We start from the raw sequence: 24,825 nt of genomic DNA, 5'->3' as shown, positions 1-24,825 counted from the left end.
GTGCTAATGGAGTTCATAAAGTGTTGAAGAAATAGATGATCAGCTACGCTCAAGTACTCTCAAAAGTGAAAATGAAGAAATTAACCTTCTTCTGAGTTTCAGAAACTGCAGAGTAGCTTCTAACCACTGGAGTACACTTAAAGAAATCCAGGTAGTTCTCCGAAAACCTGGAGAGGTCAAGGATAAGAGGAAACATGACATGTTTGGTGTATGGCTGCCAACCCAATGACTTCCCAACTCCAAAGCGTGAAGTATTTCCAAGTCATTTTCTGGTGGTAAGCAATTTGAGGCAGAACTGGTAAAGCTAGTTTCCAGAGCTTTCCCTCAAAATCATAGCAGTTAAAAAAAATCAGCAAGTATCTGGGTGCAGAGATTGCTGAGACGAACAGATAAACTATTCTCCAAAATAAATGGGGTGGCAAAACAGAAGTTGCCATCTGCAATGAGGAGATAGTCCCTTGAAGACCGATTCTGACTTCAGTCACATGGGAATAAGTGAGGGTTACCGTGTAAGTTGTCAGAGGGAGGTTTCACTTTTGTGTTAGGGATGAGAATTTGCTGCCCACATATGTATGCCCATCTCTGCTTTGCAGAGCTCTTGACAATCTTTCCTTTTCTTGGAGGAAGGAATTTAGCTGTATCTGTGCATACTTCTCTGTTCAGCTGTGCTTACTGCAGCTCAGCTCTACTGTTAGCTGCTTCACATCCCTGCATCACACTCATTCAGAACTGGCAGCTCTGGAGCAGCCGATTATGGAGCAGAATGTTCAGAAATAGGGCAATGAGCAGCTGTCATGAACTGTGTTAAAGTACAAATCCAGCCTTACCATGGATGGATGGACTTCACAGACTTCAACCAGGATTGTGCAGCTGGGACTGCTGTGCACAACAAGCTTCACACCAAGTGACATGAGTTGTGTGGACATCCAGGAGATGGTATGAGCTACTCCCATGCATCCAGTGTTCAAAAAGGAAACTGGAAATGGATTTTTCACTTGCATCTGTGTTTATCTGTGGCATCCCAATGAAACACAGTTGGGCAAAGTGTGTCCAATGTTGGCCTTACGCTCACCTCCATGTACTTCGCCAAGATGTCAGAATAAATGATTGTCCATCTTCAATCTGAAACACTCTGCACAGTGTGAACTCAGCATTACAAAAAGCTTCCATCCTCACATTTCTGTGATCAAAATGCACACGAAGCAAATACAGATTTTGGGGGTAGCCCTAGGAAGAAGTATTACCTTTAGCAATTATCAGCTGTACATTGACCCCCACTCGCTTGTTGCTCCATTACTGAAGAGCTTGTGCCAGCTTCCCTTTTACTGGTTTCATCAATGCCAGAAGAGATCTGTTGAGGTAATGAGTGCCTATTTGTGGCAGGCCTGGGAGGGACTTACACTCCCTAACAACGTTTGGCTACCAGCAAAGTTGCATTTTCAGTAGACTTAAACACAACCTTCAGACCTACTGGGCACATCAACCAGTGACAAAATGCAGGAAGACAAAGCCCCAGCTACGCGAGGTGATGACAGGAGGACTGTTCAAACTGGAAAACTCCAAGTACCAGCCAGGTTGTAAATGAACCATCTGTGGAAAATACAGACAAGCGAATACACAGACATCAGTAGGTGGTGACAAGTGGTATCACGTGGAAGTGAGCAGACACGTTCACTTTTTTTCTGTGAATACTAGGCAATTAGGACAAAGGTAGTGTCATATTCATTGGTCAGCAATTAAGAATAGAGCCCTTTGAGATATGTTAAAGCACAACAAAGGAACGTTGCCAGTGCTGTTTGTGCCAGAGACAAATATTTTGCTCAGTAACACTAAGTCAATTGCAAGAGCGCATTCAGCCCACAATGAGCAACAGAGAACTGTAATCCCTGTTGAGCCAAGACATCTGGATACCGGTTATCCAAACATATCACAACCGGTCCTTCTTCAGCATCAGCTTTTTGTGCCTTCCTCGCTGAAAGACATCACCACACCAGCAGTCTCAGAGCTCTCCCTTAGCTTCTCAGACGTAGATCAACATGATGCCATCTTGGAACTGCAAATCCCACTTTGAGAGCAACATCGTTGTTCTTCATTACAATGCTCAGTGCTGCCATGGCCCATTTCAGTCATCTTCAGAGCCAATGCTGAACTCCACGAGTCAGCTTGCAAGTCCACGCTGAAATACATGGTATTTAAATCTAATCAAGCAATAAATGAATGTTTTAAAAGGTGGAGAGAGAAAATGCTCCTATAGCTTTATGTTTATTAAACTCATACAGCATGTTGAAAAGCAAAAGACAAAAAACATGATATATTTTTATTTATTATTGCTCTTAAAGGGCTTGGTAGTCAAATATACAAGCTACGTTCTATTAAACCAGAAGAAAATTGTGTAAGATATAAAATCTACGCTCACTTTTCCAACCCAAGCCACTTGCTAATCTTCGTCAGTGACATTAACTTCAGCTATTTCAAGTTATTTTAATTTATACATACTGTGTATGTGTGCGTGCGTGTGTACATAAAAACCCCTATTTTAAGAGGCAAAATTCAAAATGAAGAGCTTTGTGTTGGTTTTGTACTGTTTTGTGCACTGCTGTATATTTCAGTTTCCCAAATGGTTACTGATATGTTTGCTTAGAAGAGCAAATTAATTAAATGATGACGCATGTATCATATTTTCAAAAAGAAAGCATGACCAATAATTTATAAGAAAATAAGAAACGTGGGTTGTTCTCCCCTTGACGTACATGCATTAGTCCCATGATTCGTAGTAGGAAGTTGCATGCACTGAGAGGAGAAGAGTATCCCATAAAGAGAAAGGCTACTAATTCCTTTCTTCTTTAAACACTTCCCCTCTTCTCAACATTAAGAAGGGATTTATTTTGTGAAAATCTTGTCATGCCCCATTAATATACTGCTCAAAATGTAAGTATAAAACATAGTGATCAGCCTGCTTTGCAAGCCTCACTTCGCCAGTACAGTTTACTTATACTCAATATCATCTTCAGGAAGCAAGTATACAGCATTTGTAACACCTTTCTAAGAAACAAGAATTATACCCAATATGTCCATTAGTGAATTACTTGTGGGAAAAGAAAAGGGAAGGGGAAACAAAGAAAAGCCCACTGGTTTTAGCCTTCTGGTTAAAAAAGTGAAAGATCAGAGAGTTAGCTTTATCAGCATTTGGAATCCTAACCATCTTAAAGTACAAAAGCATTCAGTAAGGAAAAGAGAGTCATGGCTAGGATCTGTTCTCAATTCCTAAAGAGTATTTCAAATTTCACTAACAACAGTTGCTTATCCTCTATCTTAGGGAAGATTTTTTGGGGTAGAAAGATAACGTAGTAATGCTGAGGCTATGGGTACAGAGATTCAGTGAGAATAAGTCTAAGCAAAGACAGACAATATAGGTCATCCTTCAAATCCTTTTGTTGGAAAAATCACTAGCAAAAATCGAGTGCATGACAACAGTGATTGATGACCCTCAGTAAAATATTCTTCCAAGTTACAAAATTCCTCTTCCAGTCTTTGAGAACAGAAAAAAAAAAATGTAGGAGAAGAGGTTACGATCCAACAAAACAAATATGAAATGAAGGTAAATTATTACTTTTTTATCTTTGTTACTAGAGCAAAGATGAAAAATAACTATCAGTGCTCTGATAAGATCTGCTGTTTACAGAAGTGAGATAAATATTCTAGTGGCAGCTGGGTTAAACTGACAGACCTCGAGAGTCAGCTTCTGCCCTCAGCTATGGATCTGCAACCCATTTCCAATTGTAGCTAAATGCAGATTTTGGCCATCAGACACGTAGGTAACTCCCATCTATCTGTAATTGTGCACATAGCAGCAATCTGCAAAAATCTTAGAATGAGCATTTAGAGGGGGGGAAAGACAGGTACAGCCAGGATTCTGATCTCTATTTTCAGTGGAAAAATCTAAAGGTCTATAAGTAAAACTAAAGGTATTTAATATCCCTGAAGAGACCCCATACTCATTCTAATGCTTAACAGCAACGAGTCACCTTGTAATATTCTTCACATAAATATCTATAGCACAACCAAGTAGAAAGTGCAGCACACTCTACTGTTACACGGAGTACGATCCTGTTTTCATCTGCATCGACACCAAAACTCCCATTACAAGTTCAAGAGATGCCAGTATTTGGAATCTGATTGCTACAGACCTTTCAGAATTCTTGTAAAGGACAACGTTATGAAAACTACTCTGCTCATTTCTGCTATTATCTCCCTTTTTTACTAAGAGATGTTGATTGAACTGGACTTAGGTGATGACAGACATCAAGAGAAATAGGAGGAGAAAACATCAGGACAATTGAACAAATTTCTTTCTTTGCACGACTCCAAATCCCATTTTCAAAATTCAGAAAACAAACCCAACTCGAGCAAATTCAAAATTACATATGTGTATGTTGTGAAACAGGGCAAATAACACTGAAGACTGAAGTAGTATTTTGTGATTAAACAGCCTTGAGCAGCTGGCAGGAGATATGATGAGAAATCTATACTGGATAAATACAAGTGGATGTGCTCTATGGTGTGTACTCATAAGTAACGCAATGCTTCCAAATCCCGTTATCCATTCTCTAAAGTTACAGAAGTTTTAAAAAGTTGCCTGAAAATAAAAACTATCAATGTAACATACAAACAGGATTTAATCTGTAGCCATGACAACACAACCTTTCCAAAATGACTAACCCAGTGAACATGTCAATTAACTCAAAAATGGTTGTTTTTCTCCTGGATCGTTAATTAAAAAAAGCTGAAAATCAACAAATGCTGTTGGCTTTAGCAAGAGGAAACGTTCTGCGGCTCCTCTTGTAAAAGTGAATGTAGTGCTCTTGACAGAAACCAGTGTATTCAGTCATCTGAAGATGCACACAGCCTATATTCAATGACATCTTTTCTCCCCCAACCCCCAAATCCCCAACAAAGCAACAAAATTTAGATTCATCCTCCCTCCACCCTGATTTTCTCCCATAGTTTGACTACAGTAATCCTTAAACAGGCAGAAAGTCGATGCATTCTCTTCAGGTGACTCCTCCAAATTCTTCATTCTTGGCTCAAGTTTTATTCATTAATATTAGTCATCAGTTATTAAGAAAAAGATCGTTTCTAAATGTTTATTGTTTTTGTTTTTTTTTGTTTTTAACTGAAGTTAATCGGATACCAAAGTCTGGTTATATGTGCTGAACTGCAGCTGTCAGTTATTCCTTTTTCTTGAATTCTTGGTTGCCATAGCTGGAGCCTTTTTCTATTTCAGTTACTCCTATCAGTCTACGAACTCCAAAGGAAGCTTTAAAACATAACAGAGAAATGGGATGTATATTAAAGCCAGTTCAAGAATTCAGGAGATTACGTTAAACACAGAAGCAGAATAAACATACAAATACGAGTTATTCCAAGCCTAACAACGGCAGTTACTATTATGATACTAAAGAATGCTGCTTTTCAACTGCACTCTGTATGAAGTTGCATGTAGACCACCTATTTTTGTGTGTTGGTTTTTTTTTTTTCACTCCAAGATCATAGACAAGATGTGCAGTCTGAGTATTTTCTCCTTCAGACATGGACTACAAGACTCACTTGCTATTGATTGCTATAGATACTGCTTAAGATATGAAGGAAGTCTGCCTGGATTAAAAGCTTTTCAGATAATAAAAATACTATACAAGGTAAAAGGCTACATAATGAGCTCTTCTGCAAGTCCCATTCATATCCATAATGCACAGAACTTATTTGAGCTAATGGATCCTATTACATGTCACTGGGCTTAGCATCTTCTCTGCTTTTATTACCTGCTCCAACAAATCCCAGGAATGCAAGGATAAGGAGAGGTGATCCACTTGCAAAAACTCCAAAGCCAAATGTGAAGAGAGGGGAGAGAAGAACTGTGGCCCAGAAAAGAAAGTTTAGGAGAGTCCATGGTCTCCTACGTGGTTTAAACTGCTGGCCAGGAAATGTGCCTTCTTGATTATACATCTCTTGCAAAGCATCCTGGAAGAAAGAGAAGATGGATGAAAACATAATCCTGTGTTCTTACTAAGCAATCCAAGATTAGTTAACTCTAGGACAACATCAAGGACATCCTCTGCAGTAAATACTTGTCAAGAGTACATGGCATCCATTTCCATCTGCTGTTGCAGCTTTTTTGCTGTTTGGGCATTTCAGTTGACTGCCAGAGCTACTACCAGCTGAGCCCTTTGAAGGCTGTGTTGGTCATGATCAGAAACTGAAACAGTACTGGCCATCCCACCACTAAATAACTTCATCTGCTTTCTTAATCTCTTAGCAATTTAGGGCAGTATAAGGCCACAGTTCAGACAGTACTTGCCTCTTTGCTGGATGCTTTTTCTTCCCATTTTTACTTCCAGAAAGGTCAGAGTGATTTGAGTAAATCACAGCACAAAAATGCTATATATACAGCAAAAAAGAGGAAGACAAATCACAAACTGACCAGCAGAGACAGCACTGTACTAACCATAAATGCAAGACTTATTCTTCTCTTGGTGTGTAAGAATGCTCTATAAGACATCCAAGCCACTACCAAGGATGGTTCAAGTTAGGCTATTTCTTTTTTTTTTTCCCTGCTTACGCTGTTTTTCTTTTAGCTTCCCTTACAAAGGGCTGAGATGTTCAAGTTGTTCTTTGCCAACAAAGAACACAGCCTTTTGAAGCCATATCCATCGTACAGGAAGAGCATTTTAAGGATTCCAGTTACAACATACTGCTACAATCGTAAGATCAATATATGAAATACCCACATATATAAATAATACCTCTCCTGACAACATCTCTCACATCTCTCAAGTTTAATGGAGGAACAGCAAACATTAGCAAGGAACACCAAGCCCTCAATTTGCAAGCAAAGCAGAGCATTCTGTCCAAAGAACGGAGTCAAGCAGAATGGAAGCTCTGTGCTGCATCTGCTTAGCCCTGCCATTGGTTGTTTAACAAAGACACAAAGAAAGGCCCTATAAAATACCTCATGAAGTTTGCTCCTCAAACCAGGCAATTTCAGCAGGAATTTTCATACCTAAGAGTATTCCAGACCCTTAAAATTTGCTGCCTTCCTACAGACCTATTGTCTAAGTGTAAGCTTGGAAATGCTGCAGTGTAGGCTGACATAGCAGAAGAAAAGCAAAGACAGTTAATATTTCTGTGCTCCCCGTTCCCACACACCCCCCAGAGAGGAGGAGTACAATAATCAAAATACTCATTTCAAGTTCAACAATCTACCAATTAGGGCTGGGCAATGTAAATTACAGTTCTTTCCTCTCTCCTGTTCAATCTGTGGTCATGAAATAAACTATCTAATGGGAAAAAAGATAAGAAATGAGAAAAAGCTTTGAGCCCTCTGAAGACACTCTAGCCATTTGCAACATCTGTCCCTGGCAGCAGATCCCAGGGACTATCTGTACCATGCCACATACTGTTTCAGAGGTATTACAAGAAGACAAGAGAAGAAAAGTGAGTGTGGAAGAAATATAAAAGCAAAGGACCAGTGTTGCTAAGAGCCTGGACTGGCTGTCCCTGGCACAGTTATCACTCTTCCTGAGTTCATAAAAGCATCCACTGGGAACATGGGGCTTTTAGAAATGTGTGACAGACCCAAGAGCTGAAGAACATAAAAAGATGGTTGACTGCTATTAGTCTTCTGCAACAGTCTCTGAAGCCCAGTGTGCTTCCCAACAATTCGAGACCTACTCAATGGCCACAGAGGGGTGGCTAAGGGGCTCCCTTAACAGCATGCCTATACTGCTCCATTCAGTAATTTGAGGAATAGCTATCAAATTATATATATTTCCATCTCTCCCTCTAGTGGAATGATGTGCATTTCTCAATTCTTTAGCATTCTACCTTTGAAAATTCTGAAAGAAAGATAAGAAAGAAAAGCTATTTACCTTTTCTTGGTAAAGCTTATGAAGCCAGTTTGCAGCTTCCTTTTCATCTTGAGGGATATCTTCCAGAGGAAATCTCCTGGTTTAGTAGAGAGATGAAGGAATAAGCAAAAAAAGAATTAAGAGAAAAATACAGGTGTTTGACTTTAGACCTCTATTAGAGAAGATCTCCCATTGAATAAAAGACACAGGCTAGATGTAATAATGTCACTGATGGCAAAGTTTTTTCTTTAGTGCAGATGAATTGAGACCTAAATAACTGCTGATTCATCACCTAAAAACTTAGATTTTTAAGAAAAAACTAACTGTACTGGCTCCCATCAATTTCAGAGCGCATCAGTGAAAAAAGCATTCCACATTGAAACGCTGTTACTTCCTCCCTGGAGCCATCACCTGCTGTTTCCCAGTGAGCTCAGACTGAGGCACCGAGGGCTGAAATAAAAATAAGCAAAAGTGACAAAACTGTTCCATTCTTTTAGTGAGGCAAAATAAAAAAATAATTTGAATGTATGGAAGGGGAGTGGTTACAAATTCACTTTGTACCTACTCCATGGAAAACACTTCCTACAGGCTACCTTCTTGCTCTCTGCCTCTCTGGCCATACAAATAAAAACATACACTTCTGGTGCATATGAAAGTTATGCCCAGCTCTGGGCAGTGACTTGACCTCACTGAGAACAGCTGCCTTTTGCAATCCTCTTCCTAGCAGTGAAGAGCCAACCCATTCCCTGCATTCTTTTGTTTTCTGAGGTACGCTGTTTACACATTCACAAATGCATCGTCTCCTTTCTCAGTGGCCCACCTCTTGATGTCACTGATCAATTCAGAAAGAAGATGCACTATTTGTAGAGGTGAAGGACACACATCTCCTACCCTCAGCTCAAGCATATTTCGGCAATGCTCTTGAGCTCTGCTCAAGCTATTTCGACAATGTATGAGGCCCCTCTTACAGCAGGGCATTAAGAACAGAAGTGTTATTTCTGGGAGAGCTCCAGATTCAGTGATAGCACATAAAATTTATTTGCTGTTGTTCAACCAGGGAATGTGTTTCTACAGCTCAAAGTGAAGCTTTTGAGCCTGCAACAGCAGAGGGAAGACACTCCAACACATTTCTAATAATTTCTGCATCCCATAAACAAACAGAAAACTAGGGTTTACAGATTTCTTTTTAATAGCTCTAACAGGAGGATACGCTCAATTAATAGAAGTAATGCTCAATAAAAGCTCAGTAAGTCATTTGCTGAAAGCTCTCTGCTGCAATTGTTGCTGTGTTGATACCACCACTAGAGGGTATCACAGCAATAACATTTACCAGTTTAGCCCTGGAGTTCGTCAGGACAATGATTGGATCATCTGCAGCTTTGCACAGGTATCTGCATATGCATATATGAAGAACAAGAGCTTACATGCTTCTTTTCTCTATCTAAGCCCTCTTTGCTGGCACATCAAAGACAGCTAAAGATTTTGAAAATGGTCTCCTCCCTGATAGAGAATAATAGCTTCAAGCATAGAAAAGCATGGAGAGAATGTTGATTCACTCCATGATCACATTATAGATCAAAATTACTGAACAAGATCATTACTAGTTTCTTTAACAGAGTGCCATTAGTAATTTCACCTGGCAGCCTTTCCTCAGATAGCATTTCTTCCACAAAACCGTGCTGTGGTACCTCGACACAACGGATGACCACTGTGATTCCTACAGAGCCTTTCACCCGTGGAAGATCTGGCATGACAAACCTGCTTTCACTGAGACATTGTATAGAGCTGGTGCCACGCATCTGCCATGCACAAACCCAAGGGCAGAGGTGCAAAGAGTGAGAGAAGTGGCAAGACTACCTGCGACCTCAAATAGCTGAAGTGAGCTGTCAGAAGAACAGTGGAAAGAATGATCAGATGGTTTGTCAAGCCCAAACATAAAAGGGAAAGGAAGAAAATCAAAAGGAAAGTGTCAGTAGCTTCTATGATCACAAGGAGGCCTTAGAAGAAGAAGGCAACAAGAAGAAAGCAAGAAAGAGAAAGCACGTGTGTGTCCATGGGTGAAGTATGTGCTGTGGTGTTAGGTGTTAGCAGTCACTCTTTCAGACAAAAAAATAATGAAGAGTGTGAGGAATATATCACCTCATTCATATGATGTTTGAAATTCAGCATTATTTAACTTCTAATCTGCTAGTCAAGCCATGTGACAGAAGGAGAGAAACTGGCACAACAAAGAGCCTTACACCACTCACTATAAGAAACTACTAGTATTGGATAGGCTATTCATACTATGTGTATGCTTTACAAGAGACTGGAAAGGGCACAGAAGAGTTAGTTGGCTTCCTGTTCCCAGCAGAGAAAAGAAGGCAGTATGTAAGTGCCCTCACTGCACAAAGCTTGGGGAAATCCCAGCTGGACTGACAGTGCTGTCACATCCAGCCTTAAAAAGCCTATCCAATGTGCTGTGACTTGCTAGGCAAAATCAGGGCATGATTTTCAAATATGAAAGCAAACTGAAGCAGGGGAGAAACAGGGAAGTTTCAGTAGCCTGCATAGAAAAGAAAACTACAGCAAAAGACATTTCCTCCAAATCTGCATACACTTCAACATGCCAAAGCATGCATCTTAAGGCTCACCTCCATCATGAGATGCTCACCTTACACACATATCTGCTTCATATTTCTTTCCATAAAGAATTCCTAATAAAGATGGGTTCTTGTTTCCTCTGAAATTTAGTGTTACATCATACACTGCTGAAACTGTTGTGAAGAAGAGAAAAAATGGCTGTTACATCAGTGATTCTAGCAACCACATTGCCAGCACCCTCACATTAAACAGCACAAGGGCCCTGTGCAAGCCTTGCATTAATTATGTCAGGTGGCAGAATCCTTCCCCACTTTGTTCTTACATGCTGTATTTATCTATTTCAGCCACCTGACGTTCCCAACTACATTACCAAAACACAAGGTGACTTGGTGAACTAGGCAACAATGGCATACATAAGAAGACTATTTTTTTTAAATGGTAACAGAGTTACGTGGCACAAATAAAATTCAACTCTTTGAAAGGGTAGATAACTGCAGGACAAGGAGAAATGGTTTGAAGTTGAGGGAGGGAAGATTTATGTTGGATGTCAGGGGAAGTTCTTTACTATGAGAGTGGTGAGGTGCTGGCACAGGCTGCCCAGAGAGGTTGTGGATGCCCCGTCCCTGGAGGTGTTCAAGGCCAGGTTGGATGGGGCCCTGGGCAGCCTGGTCTAGCATTAAATGGGCAGGTTGGTGGCCCTGCCTGTGGGGGGGGGGGTTGGAGATTCATGATCCTTGAGGTCCCTTCCAACCTGGGCCATTCTGTGATTCTGTGAAATAACACTTGACACAGTGAATGTTTATTACTGCCAACTCACTAATTGTGATTAATGAACTGAGCATACTACACTGTGCTACACATTACAATTAAAAACAGCTTGCCAGTACCTGTTCCCCTGAGACACTGGACAGCAGTGGTAAAACCTTTGGTTCTGGGCAACAGGTGGTACTTCAGTTTGGGCAGCCCCTTGGATTCAGCTACCTCCATACTGATACGATGCTTGGTCTCTGTAAAACGAGTTCCTTCACAATACAGGAGAAACTAGTGCAGCAAGACAAGAGGCAAGAACAAGGATATCTTGTGATCACAACAAACCAAGCAGAACACCAACATTTTTTGAACATAAGCATATATCTGTGCATGTGTACATAAACACTTCAGGAAAAAGCGTATTAATCATAATCATTAAACCTTGCTCATTTACAATTTGTACTGTACAGGCAGAATTACTCATCTGAGGACAGACCTGTTTGTTTGTCTGAAAGCTTTCCAATTGTTTTTTATTATTACTTGTGCCAGTTGTGTTCATAAATAGTGATGTGTTTTCCTAAAACCTTTACCTTGTTCATCATGTAAAGCATCAATCTGACTGCAAAATCCTCCCATACGGACTTCAGGCAGCACAAAACATTCTATCTGTCCTTTTCCAGCCTCTACATTACCACTGCTCTACTTGAGAGAGAGACCAGAAGCAAAGCAAAGCCATGCCAAGAACCAGCAAAGCCCATCTGAGCACCTTGGGGTGAACATCTGTTTAGCCCTGGTCATTTTGACAGGTGGACATCATTCCCATCATGCTTTTGATTTTACCTTGGAAACACTGCAGGATTGAAACACAAATCTGTGCACCACAGGTGGAACAGACACAGGGGGAAAGCAAAGGTTGCTACTCCTCTTTCTCACAGCACTTCCATGCAATGCTGTAACATTGCAATTCAAACAGAGTACCTGTTGAATGAGTCACTATACACCTGCAATTTGTTAGAGCTGCAGCTGCTCAACTTTTCCTTGGTGCTGTATGTAAATAATGTCCATCACAAAAGGCAAGTTAAAGGAGTGTTAAAACTACAAAGCCATGCACACAGTAGTTGGAAGTGCCTGAGTGTGTGACAGCATGGAGCTGGTCCTGCAATCTTTATTTGGCCCTTGAGGGAATACCCCTTATGGAAACAAGACCAACCACAGGCAGGTGCTGAGGACAGCTGGAGGTGTAGAGGCTGATACTGCACACTGAGCTTCTGGTCTTGAATTCAAGTTCTCTTTCCCCTATACCAAACTCTCATCTTGTAACTCAATGGAGAAGCAACCCTTTTGAACCCAGTACATGAGCCAGGCACAGACTGCACTGTGAAAAAGACCTAATGAAGAAAGGTTGTACAGGCTGTGCTAATTACAACACTTGGAATGCAAAAAAATAGGGAATTGATTTGTTCAAGTCAATTTTAATCATGATTTAAATTACCACGCAGGAAGTCTTGATTTAAGTAATCAATGCTATCCATATTTTGCATTTATATTTTTTAAGTTGTTTTCTCCAGAGACCAGTCCTTGGATCTCAATACAAAATCATTACAATATATAGATTTACAACTATCATGCAGTCTTGATGAATATTAATGGGTATGTTTTTTTCTTCTTTTATTTTTAAACACTGTATCAGAAGGGTATATTAAATTTTGTTCATACTCACATATTCTAGTTATTCAATACTTGAAAACACACTGGCCAGAATCCTCTTTTTCTAAACTTTCTAGTTTTGCAATGATAGAAAATCCTCAACAATGCACTCAGTGTGAACAAGGTAAGCCTACTGTTTCACCATTCATTTTAACAAGCTGTGTTGAATGGCATCAAAATTCAGTTAAACTGTGCATAAAACCTCTTAAAATGCTTTATGAGCCAAATAACCGTACATTTAACGTACTGCTAGAAAATCAAAACAGTAAATTTATCTCAATATTTTCATTCAAATCTAAAAGAAGTTTACTAGGTTGACTATTCCATAGCAAAGTCTAACAACACTGCATGTAATTAAACATACATGTTTACCCTTGGCTTCAAATAATGTCAAAATAAAAAGGAAATACGGAAAGCTTACGATTGCTTTTGCAGTTGTGTATTTTCTCATGACTTTAAGGAAGCACATAATTTTACAGATAAAGAACACACCAACAGATGAACTTCTTATTAAAATCTATGGTGCGTGCATCCCCCCATTCCCACCTCTTTTTCCAGAAGTGACTTTGGTTTGTGTTCTTTTATCCTACCACAGGAAATGTAACTTAACAGTACACAGATCTGAACTTATGAAAATGAACTTGTCTTATGCATTGCACAGCTTTGATTTTATAAATCAAATTTAAGCTTATAAATCATCTATGCAAGCTTCTGAAGTGCTTTCCAAATGCCTATCATTAAGAACAGGTTACATGCACGTACCGAAAGATGCCCTGAAACAGTTATCCATGATAACATGCAAAGAAAGTAGGGAGCAAACCTTCTCCTGATATATAAGGTATCGCACTGCAAGAGCACAACTTCACTGTTTCACTTCCAGCAGTCAGTACTAGAGGAGGATGCTGACACTTACCCACATGTATTCAGGATAGTCAGCCAAACGTTTTAATCCCTCAATAACTGTGTCTCTGTCTTCTTCCCATTTCCGTTTGCAGAAAACAATCTCAAGGAAGTACCATGTCCAGCCAATTAGGGGCACGTACAGTAGCTCTTTCTTAGCAAGAACTTTGGAACTCTTGGAGAAAGACAAAAACAACAATCCAAAAATGTCATTGGCTGATGCGCACGAAACGAAAGCATTAAGGTTAAGGTGATAAAAAGCTGACAGGGCTTTAGCTGAGAATCTGCATGGGTCTAAGTCAGACCTCTAGCCCTCCAGATGAAGGGAGAGCTTATGGCACATACCCCCAGCACTCCAAAGCGCTCCGTCATGGTCCAGCCACACAAGAAGTCAATTTCAAAGTTGTGATTCAAGATGATGATGACGTGCTCTTTCCCAAAGGTATTCACTGTAGCCTCGTCGGAGAACAAGGTGCACTCTGTGCCCGACCACCATTCCAGCAGCATTACTAACTCTGAGAAACATGAAGAAGTGAGAGATGAGTTAGGGGTGATGCTTACTTACAGAAAACATTCAGTGTTTCAACAGCAGCCCCGTGTAGTGCCTGGTCTCTTCTAACTCCTGACAAGACTTGTCATCTTCTCAATTCAACCCAGCCAAAATTAAGTGAGAAGTTGTAAATCTACAGACCAAGTTACAATGCTATCCTTGAGCAGAATTTAGATAACTGGATATATGCTTTATGGATACTTTAACAAGTTTTTAACAGTGGCAAGTTTAGCCATTGTACTACGAATGTGAAGTTTTGTGATCACCAGAAAAAACAGCAAAAACTTCATGTCTGAAAACAGACAGCTAAGCTGTTGATTGCTCCACTAAATGAGTACATATTCTCCCAGGTGGAACACAAATTATGCATAGATGCAGCCTAATGCTTTTACTTAACATGAAATAAGTTTTATGGAGGTAAACGACCCATGAAGGGCTTTTAAAGGGATGTGGTGCACAGATCTTCTGCAAGATATTTTAATATTAGAACACAGGATTCTTAACGTTCTACGTTATGGTCATCTACAGAGTCAGAAGCAACAGAGATTCAAGCTAGTTTATCAAAATACTTGCACAAAGCCAGCAATGATAAACTGCTTCTTTTGTGTACAGCTAAAGAATGAACAAGCCCTTTCCCCTCTGTCTTCTCCAATTTTCAGTATACCAATGTATCTCCTCCTCCACTCTGTACCTTTCCTTCATTATCCACTCCTCTTATTTTCAGCCTCCATCCTTTTCATCTTAGAGAGACCTTCCATTTAAATTCAGCACACATTTAGTGTAGTTGCTATGGTTTGCCTATTTATCTCCTTTCAGTACAACGAGGCAGATGGAAAGCATTGCTGGTATCATGGGACAACTATAAAAAGTATGAGAATAGTTCATTTTCCCAGTATGAAGATTTGCTTTCATGCAAACTGTAGTCATTGGTATTTTCTCATTTCAGTAAGTTATAGATGCAATCAATCTTTGTGTGCACAACTATGGCAGTTAAAAATTCCAGCTCTTCTGATGCTACTATTACAAATATGTGGGTTAAAACTAGTCCTTTCAGTTCTCTTCATCAGATTCTGACACACCACACTTCAACCTTCTGCCAGGAAGCCTTGGTTTTGCAAAATGGAACAGCGCCTCCCTGCATGAGGGCTTCTGATCAGTGGGATCACAATTCACACTATTCTGTCTTTGCTGCCAAATAAGAGTAAGTCCAATTTTGCATCAGAGAGAAGGCAAACATAGTACCTGGGTGAATAGTAAGGGAAAATGATCCTAATCTGCTGAAGACACATAGCTTCTGTAGCTTATCTGCCAGGTTGTTCTCCTGTATGATTTTCAAGACTCACTTATTTGGAGGCCTGACGAATGTATGCAATTTGCTGACTGACAGAATGCAACCCTGGCTGATTGGAATTGCAGCAGAGAAAAGAAAACTTTATACCAACTAGAGATTTTCATCATTTCTTTACAGCCTTATCTCCTTTGGGAAAGACGTTATTGCTTTCCTTTCTTGTTCTGATTACACTGGCTCAGTGCAAGAACCATAGAATGGTTTGAGCTGGAAGGGACCTTTAAGATCAACTGGTTCCAACCCCCTGCTATAGGCAGAGACAGCTCCCTCTAGATCAGGTTGCTCAAAGCCCCATCCAGCCTGGCCTTGACTGCTTCTAAGAAGGGGGCATTCACAGTCTCACTGGGCAACCTGTTCCACTCTCTCACCACAAGAATTTCTTCTTAATATGTAGTCTAATTCTATATGCAACCAGAATGTCCTCAGCTTAGAGCCATGTTCTCCCATGTTGGTGTTTGGGAGAATGGAGTAGTACCAAACACAGTGTAATGCTCCAAGCAATATTGCCTTTTGAACAACTCTAGTAACTGTTATATTCACTGCATTTTCTTAACAAAAATAAAATCAATCCATTTCTTTCTCAACATCAGGTAAAAAGTCTGCAGAGGCAGGTGTGGATGATCTTCTGCAAAGCATTCCTTGTAGTATGGATTCCAAAATAGTGGAGGAAGCTTTGCTTAGACTTGCCAGATTTCACTCTGAAAGAGGAGGGTTGATGAGCCAGAGAATTCATACGAGGAAACAGATTGTCCTTTACAAGTGTACTGATAAATGAAGCAATTATAACAAGGAGTGGGTTCATTTCCTTTTTCTTTTGGTGTGTGGGTTACAGCTATTTTGTGTGTACTGATCCTGTCAATGCTACAGCGAACCCGTATTTCTGAACCAAAAGAATGTACAACTTGCAATGTCTGGGATACTCCATGTAGCTGCCACTGAAAACTAATATTTTGCTACAACAAAAATGCTTCTTATGGTGTGGAATACAAAACACCAAATCAAGTGGTTTTCTGACTTCCCAAACCATTCAGAAAAGAAAATAAACAAGAGGCAGCATAAAGTACTAAAATTTGAGTCTGGTTTTGGAATTGGACTAAACTAAACACACTGCTATCCAAGAGCATAAGTCATCAGAAAAGAGTTGACACAGGGACACTTGGAATACAGACTACCCCCTCATGAATTAAATATGCAGTGACATGTTCTACTTTCAGCCCAGAGTCTGACAGAAATCTCCAGCACCAAGTTACGCCAGGAAGGTGCTGGCAGGAAGAAAAGGGAGGAGAGGATGCCACCTCACTAAGGAAGGGGTAATTTGAACCATACCATAGATGAATGCATTTCTGAGCCATCCCTGATTACAAACAGTAGCTCTCTGAACACTGGCAATCCACTCCAGCATACAGTTACGTACAGATGAGGGAAAGCAGTGCTTTAGGACAACTGACTCTTGCTGCTCTCCATCTCTGCACCATGTCCAGGTTAAAGCTGGAAGTGGAGGTGATGGAGAGGTGCTGAAAAAAAAAACAGCAGGGCCACACTTACTGGAGCCTGAGGGGTGAAGCCTCTTTGCAGGAAGGGATAAGATCTGCAGGGCTGCACTCCGCAGGATCTGTGGGGTATGGCTTAGCCCTACTCCTGGAGCAGCACTGAGTGGGGATAAAGTGCTTTGTGTGTGGCATAAAGAGAGAGCTCAGCTATCACAGTGAGGAGAAAACAAAGAAAGAAGATAAAGCCCACTGGTCTGACTTGTCCTTAAATATCTGATCCACAGCTCTGCTAGATGATCTGAATTCACTAGTACTTACCATAAGAAAGCTTTCATGCCTAACCTACCTCTCTTTTCTACCTTTACTTTTTCCTTGTCCAAAAAATGTTTGCCATGGACACCAGATAAAGTCTGTCTCCTTTCCCTTTTGAAGCCTTGCTTTATGTACTTAAGAAGAGCTATAGTAATACAGCCTCATTTTCAGTGGACTACAACATAGGCACACACACCAACCACTGTCTATCTACCCTTACACACCATTCTTCTGCCAGACTGGCAGAGAACCTTTTATTGAAGCTCATTACTGCTACGGAGAGATCCTACATGAAAAATTCTCAGCCTCAAATGAAACAGTTTCAAGAAAATGACCAAAATGAAGCATCTAGAATATAATACCAAGCTGTAGGTTCACTGCCAAAGGTTTCCTCATAATAGAACCCATTTTGTTATGAAGGACAGCATTTGAATTGCTACGTTTCCACAGCTTAATTATTATAAATCACAACCACAGTGCATAGTCTATGGCTTTTTCACTACAGGCCATCAGCACTGTGCAATCCCACGTAACATTTACATTCATTTTCACAGCTTAATTTCTCACTCATTTAATTTATAACAGGCTATACACGAGGGGTTATCCTAGGTACAATGCATTTATCTATTTCTCCTGGAAACAGACAATAACTTCCTTTCTCCTGTGCCTCTGAGACAGCTGTCTGAGTAGGTGGGACAAAAAGCACAGGAAAAGGACAATAATCTTAAAACACAACCAAACTAGGTACTTCGGAGAATTTCTGTTGGTAGTACTTCACACTGATGACTTCAGAAATGTGGGTGCCTGTCAGTGGACTGCTCAGTGGTAATTTAAGTACTTGTTCAGGTGATTCATTTACCCAAAGCGGGATGCTGAGCACTAAGGTAAGTGGTTGCACATATTGGGTGGAGATGGAGAACAGAAATAAAATAGATGACTCACTGCTGAAATAGGAAGCGACATTTGAACTAAGGAGCCTTCAGAATGTTCATTTCCGAAATTTAATTTCCTGTTAAACTGTATGATGGCAAATTCGAGACAGGGAAGTTTTGCAAAGTCTTAAAAGAGGAAAAGTGAAGCAACTGAACTCGCTGTGTAAAGCTCTCTCAGATGCAGGAGAAGAAAACTGCTCACAAGAGACACAGGTGTCACTGACTGATACTGTGGGGTGTGAGAGAATTCTGAAGCTGTCACACAGTCCAGCTATAAAGGCATCTGTTCTAGATACTTTCAGACAGACATCTGTCTTTGCAGACTACACACTCAACTTGAGCTCCTAAATAACAGGTCAACATGGTGCCTATTCTAAACGTCTGAAGCAGTCTCTGTGAATTCCACTTGCTCACACTGCTTAGCAGAGGCTCCAAAGCAGGGTGAAAATGTTACTGATCAGCAGTTTCCTACCCAGCAAGGAAGGGTATATGGGGTTGTAAGGAGCTTTACTTCCCACTCCTTTTACAGAACAGAGGGACAGTATGTCTCAGTGACTTCTGTACATTTGCCCAGTATTTCAGAAAATACGGTGGCTCTGAACTACTTGGAACGAGTCTACTTCCAACACAGCAGCTCTCTTTCGTGTGTGTGTATATGTGTAGATATTTTTTTTCTACAATTAACAGAAAGAAACCAAAAACACTCCCCTCCCCACCCCCAGACCTCATGTCTCCTTCAATCATACTCACGGCTCCAAAGTGAATAGGCAAGGCGACAGTTTACTCGGCGATAAAACTGCTTGTTTATGGGCCAGAGGATTAGTGTGCATAGTTGAATGAAGTTAATGATCAGTCCACTCACAACAAAGACGAACCCAATGAGGAGGTGAACAATGAACTGGGTCTTCAGAAAGGCAATGAAGCCCATGATAACCACTCAGAAGCGTGTGCAAGGGCCGTCACTCAGAATAACTGTCCTGCAAGAGAAAGAAAAGCATCTAATTGAGTTTGGATCCACAAGCCCTGAGAACGGGCAAAATAGGAGCGCTGAAACAGTTCGTGCAACTTCAGCAACTGTAATCCAACCACATAAACTGTTTGCTCTCCCAGTCTGCCTCATTCAGGTTTTCACAGAATAAGTCATCGATGGTACAAATCACTTCCACAAACAGAAAGGAACATTCATTTGCAATTTACAGCCCACCAAGAAGATTTGAAGATGAACCTCACAGTTCTCTCTTCAGACAAAGCTCACATAATCAGACAACACTGGCAGGAACACAGACCCATGCAAACCAGTCAAGCCCTCACTAGTAAATAAACTGAGCTGCAATTGCTGTGCCTTCTGGGGTTGCTGCCCCTGAACTGCAACAGGAGTCTCATCTTTCCTCATCATCTTCCCCCTCGTCTACCCATAAACAGCATGCTGAGCCTCCAAGACTGCGTAAATGAACTGATGCCTTCCTAGCCTGCCCTCAAAGCTCAGCACACACCTCTTCTGAACAAGCACAGACTGAGGGCAGCCAGGTATTACAAAGGCTTTGCTACATGTTTGCTACAACTACAGCAGTACAGCAGTTCTTCACCCTGCAGCAGATTCATGATACAAAGAGCACAGCTGGTCAAGAGCATCAGCCTGACAAACTAAGACATGGAAAAAGAAATCAGGTATTTCCACATGCAAAGACCATGCTGGAGCAAGTTTAATAACTTCTCACTTTGTCAAGCCATAAACCAGTTAGTAGGAGGAAAAAAGTAAAATAATAAAAAATCCTTAGGCTATGTAGCAGTACAAACTTGATCTGGGAAAGGTCTTGGCACAGAACACGTGTCCACTTCTGAATTAGCCAGAATGCTTAACCTGGGCATGGGCCATGTTTATCCCTCGTGCAAGAAGCTGGGTGATGTGTGAACCAGCAAAAAGTCATAGGAGTTCAGGCAAGTCTAATCCAACACAAATCCTGCCTGTGTGAATGTAACTGAACAAAGTATTTTAAACAAGAAACCTGACTGAGTTTATTCCAAAACTGTGCTATCTCACACTGGCCTTTCTGATCTATTGCGTGCTAGAAGATCTTCAATGAAGCCAACCAGGTTACCAAACCACAGATTCAGTGCCTCACCCAAAAAATAAAAGCACACCCCTAAATTTCTGCCAAAGTTTGCTGCAAGTATTTATGTTTTCTCGCTGCAAGTGTTGCAAATGACCGGAGCCACCAGTAGATGGTAACAAGCACATTTGACAAGATGAGCATCCAAAGGTGATGCTGAAGTTCCCAATGCCTGGAAACAAAGCACTTTCCAGCTGTGAGGAACCAAATGCCACCTGCTTACATTATGGTGCTATTTATAAAACTCAACAGTAGTTTTACTTGGCAAAGCTTGTTCTCTTCCTGTCTCTTCTACATCTTAGTTACTGCCTTTCAAGCTACAAAGTGTCCAGCTTTTACACAATTAAAATCTTTTTGCATGATTAATAATCTTGTTACTTCAGAAGTACATTACAGAGGGGAAAGGCACTACTGTGCCTACCACAGAAAGCAGAGCGAGTTGAATAAGCTGATATTGAAGCTTCTGATGAGTAATCTAAATTCTCCCAGTGTTTTCCCATAAAAATGAAAGAAATATTTCTTCCAATAATAAATTATTTCAGGAACATCTGTTCGGAAGCAGAAACTCATGTTTCAAAAGAAGCAAGTGATGCCCTCCTTCCTCTCTCCTCCCTCACTGAAGAGCTGCAGGGTGTAGTTATCTTCCAGAAGCCCAAACCCCACACCACTGTTGACAGATACCATCCCATTCAGGAGTACCACCATAGTACTCAATGTCCAGTGCCCTAAAACAGCAATGGGTTCATTTATCTTTTCAGCTAACATGTGCTTCTCATAGAATCATCTGGGTTGGAAAAGACCTTCAAGATCACCAGGTCCAACCAGCAATCTGACCTACCAAGTCCCATCGTTCCACGTCCACTCATCTTTTAAATACTTTCAGGGATGGGGATTCCTGCTCCAATGGCTGATGTGAAGATATTTCTCCTAACATCCATACTAAACCTCCTCTGACTCCCAGTAATTATTTCTCAGATTGTGACTTGCCTTCTGTACAGACACATGCAGGCAGCTTTCCTGATGACTGTATCCCTCACAGTTATCATACTAGTGCTTACTACCTCCCAAGTCACAGTTTAGCCCATTGCAGAAAAGTATTATTAATAAAGCACATACAAAAAGCATGAAGAAAAATGAAGTATCAAGTATTATCCTCAAATAAAATGATTGGGCTGCACTTCCATAGTCTCTTTGATTTGGGCAGTCTGGAGCACTCTGGTATTTGCCCTATAAACTAAGGATACTGCCATATTAGGCACCAAAGAACACGTCATGTTACCCAATGGAAAGCTGGAGACAACACGGCATGTTGCCTCTCCAGCTTTGCTGTGAGTGGAAATAGCGTCTGTCACCTTTGCTCCAGTTCCCTGCCCTGCACTCTGGCATCATCTCTTTGTGGATCATGAGAAAGGTAAAGAGAACTGCAACCGAAGAAGAGCTGGTGTCCATTTTGCCAGTCCCTCACTTAATTGCTCTTGATTTTTTAAGGTATTTATTAAGTTCACCTTAACACAGGAATTCTTTATTCTCCTGCCCATGTAAGACAGTCACGCAATTCAGGACAGACCAACAGGCAAAGGACGGTCAGCAGCTGCTTTACTGAATCACAGAGACAGGCTGGGAAGAAGAAGACAGAGAAATTTTGATGGAATGAGGAAAAACAGAACTTCTACATCTCATTGACATATATGAAGACCAGCTAAGGGAAGTGGTTAGGAACTGAGCACCTGCTTCAGCTTAGACAGCAAGTCTCAGCACCGTTCACTTCTTTTGAATATGTAAGCATGTTCACTGACATGCTAGTAAAATCTCTCAATTTTACTCCCTCCTTTCCCAAAGCAACTTGTATCTCCACAGCACTGACCCATAACCACAAAACCTCTATTTCTAACTGTTCAGCCACAAAGAGAACCACGGGTAACTTTTCACAGCCTCAAAAAGGTCCTACTTCTCACACTCATGCCACAGGGCAGCACTAATGTAAAACCCAGCTCAAAGCAAGTGGCATACTTCCAATGCCTTTAAGTGCCTTATCTCACAGGGTCGCTTGACTATCAGAGACCACTCCCCATAATATTAATCTTCTCCAACAAGAAAATTCTTCAGCAGTCCTGGCTAACCAGGGATATCCCGTCAGACTGGAGACTGGCAGATGTGACGCCCATCTTCAAAAAGGGCTGGAAAGATGATCCTGGCAGCTACAGACCTATCAGTCTCACCTCAGTGCCCAGAAAGGTTATGGAATGGATAATCTAGGGAGCCATCATGGACCAATTAAAGGTTAACCAGGGCATCAGGCTCAGTCAGCATAGGTTGACAAATGGTAGATCCTGTCTGACAAACCTGATTTCATTTTATGACAAGGTGACCCACTTAGAAGGTAAGGCTGTCGATGTGGTCTACCTGGACTTCAGTAAAGCCTTTGACACTGCCCCCCACAACATCCTCATGGAGAAGATGGCTGCCCATGGTTCGTATGGGCAAGTGCTCTGCTGAGTGAAACAGTGGCTGGATGGCCAAGCCCAAAGAGCCGTGGTCAATGGAGTTAAATCCAGTTGGCAATCGGTCACAAGCGGTGTCCCCCAGGGCTTGGTACTGGGGCTGCTTCTATTTAACATCTTTATTAACAATCTTGATGAGGGAATTGAGTGCACCCTCAGTAACTTCGCAGATGACACCAAGTTGATCAGCCAGAGGGGAGAAAGGCACTACAGAGGGACCTGGATAGACTGGATCGATCGATGGGCCAAGGTTAACTGTATGTTTCAACAGGGCCAAGTGTTGGGTCCTGCATTTTGGTCACAACAACCCCAGGCAACCCTACAGGCTTTGGCAGGAGTAGCTGGAAAGCTGCCTGATGGAAAAAGACCTTGGTGTACTGATGGATAGTCCTGAACATGAGCCAGCAGCATGCCCAGGTGGCCAAGAAGGCCAATGGCATCCTGGCTTGTATCAGGAATGGTGTGGTGAGCAGGACTAGGGAAGTCATCCTGCCTCTGTACTCAGCACTGGTGAGGCCTCACCATGAGTATTGTGTTCAGTTTTGGGCACCTCAGTACAGAAAGGACATGGAGATGCTGGAGCAGGTCCAAAGAAGGGCAACAAGGCTTTTAAAGGGCTTGGAGAATACATCCTATGAGGAGAGATTGAAGGAACTGGGGCTGTTCAGTCTGGGGAAGAGGAGGCTGAGGGGAGAACTTATCGCTCTCTTCCAGTATGTGAAAGGTGCTTACAGCACCAACAGCAGGGTTGGTCTCTTCTCACTGGTGACAGGTAACAGGACAAGGGGAAATGGCCTCAAGCTGTGCCAGGGTAAGTTTAGGTTGATATCAGGAAACACTTATTTACAGAAAGGGTTGTTAAGCACTGGAATAGACTCCCCAGGGAGGTGGTTGTGTTTAAAAGCCATTTGGATGTGGTGCTCAGGGACATGATTTAGTGGAGGGTTGTTAGAGTTAGGGCAGTATGGTTAAGTTGTAGTTGGACTCGATGATCTTTAAGGTCTTTTCCAACCTAAGTGACTCTGTGATTCTATGATTCTTAAATACTTTACACCCTTCTGAGCTCCCACCATGTTACCTCATTCTCAACTAAGGGGCAAGAGCTGAGCGCTGAGGCTCCACATTCACACAGATTCACAACCTCAGATACGTGGTTCTCAGTTACACCATCTTTCTCCATTAGCCATCTTTCTGCATTCATTACAGCCATAAAGATTAACCTGCTTTGAAACATCTACATCTCTTTTAAATGTGGCTCAAACCTGCTACCAAGCTCAAAAGCCATTAAAAAGCAGAATGGCAGAGAGCAATACTGCAACTCTTTCATTTCATTAAGAAATCAGCTTAAAAATGAAACAGATGCAGCACAAACCCGGAGTGCGTTACTGTCATTTTGTGAAGTTTATATTTATTTGTGAGCTCCAAACTAAAAATGAAGCCACTAATTATTCTATGCATGCAGTATTTCCATTTTTAACTCAGGGTTTTAATTCATTTACTGCTGCCACATACATACAATCCTCTGACGTTCATAAGGTATGCATGAGTAAGAGCACACAGTTAGAAATTGGTCCTCTGGTTCTAGTATTCCAACCCAATGAGAATTAATATGCTTACAACAACCAAAGCTGCTGCAGCATTACTGACATTGTCAGTACTGATGACCTTTTGTCTTCAGGTTCTTGAGCATGCCCTGTTTCTGTTTTCCAGTTGCTTCTACTCCACCAGACAATGATT

The 24,825-nt window shown here is 41.3% G+C and overlaps 1 protein-coding gene across 3 annotated transcripts in view; it reads right to left on the bottom strand.

The window, feature by feature from the left end:
- Nucleotides 1–2,246: 2,246 nt before the first annotated feature.
- AGPAT3 (1-acylglycerol-3-phosphate O-acyltransferase 3) overlaps nucleotides 2,247–24,825 on the bottom strand; it is a 93,016-nt gene continuing 70,437 nt past the window's right edge. For all 3 annotated transcript variants that reach the window (XM_042810366.1, XM_042810368.1, XM_042810367.1), the window contains 8 exons: nucleotides 19,227–19,453; nucleotides 14,190–14,359; nucleotides 13,858–14,019; nucleotides 11,375–11,528; nucleotides 10,558–10,660; nucleotides 7,926–8,001; nucleotides 5,820–6,018; nucleotides 2,247–5,317 (listed from right to left, as the gene is read on the bottom strand). In XM_042810366.1, the coding sequence (XP_042666300.1) occupies nucleotides 5,229–5,317; nucleotides 5,820–6,018; nucleotides 7,926–8,001; nucleotides 10,558–10,660; nucleotides 11,375–11,528; nucleotides 13,858–14,019; nucleotides 14,190–14,359; nucleotides 19,227–19,404 (1,131 nt within the window). In that variant the 5' untranslated portion in view covers nucleotides 19,405–19,453 and the 3' untranslated portion in view covers nucleotides 2,247–5,228. The remainder of the gene's footprint in view (nucleotides 5,318–5,819; nucleotides 6,019–7,925; nucleotides 8,002–10,557; nucleotides 10,661–11,374; nucleotides 11,529–13,857; nucleotides 14,020–14,189; nucleotides 14,360–19,226; nucleotides 19,454–24,825) is intronic.

This window comes from Centrocercus urophasianus, unplaced genomic scaffold (assembly GCF_019232065.1).
Source record: "Centrocercus urophasianus isolate 14NV4802_14NV808 unplaced genomic scaffold, USGS_Curo_1.0 seq_12, whole genome shotgun sequence".
Taxonomy (NCBI): domain Eukaryota; kingdom Metazoa; phylum Chordata; class Aves; order Galliformes; family Phasianidae; genus Centrocercus; species Centrocercus urophasianus.
Note: the sequence above shows the minus strand (reverse complement) of the source record. Positions and strands in the feature narration are given on the sequence as shown.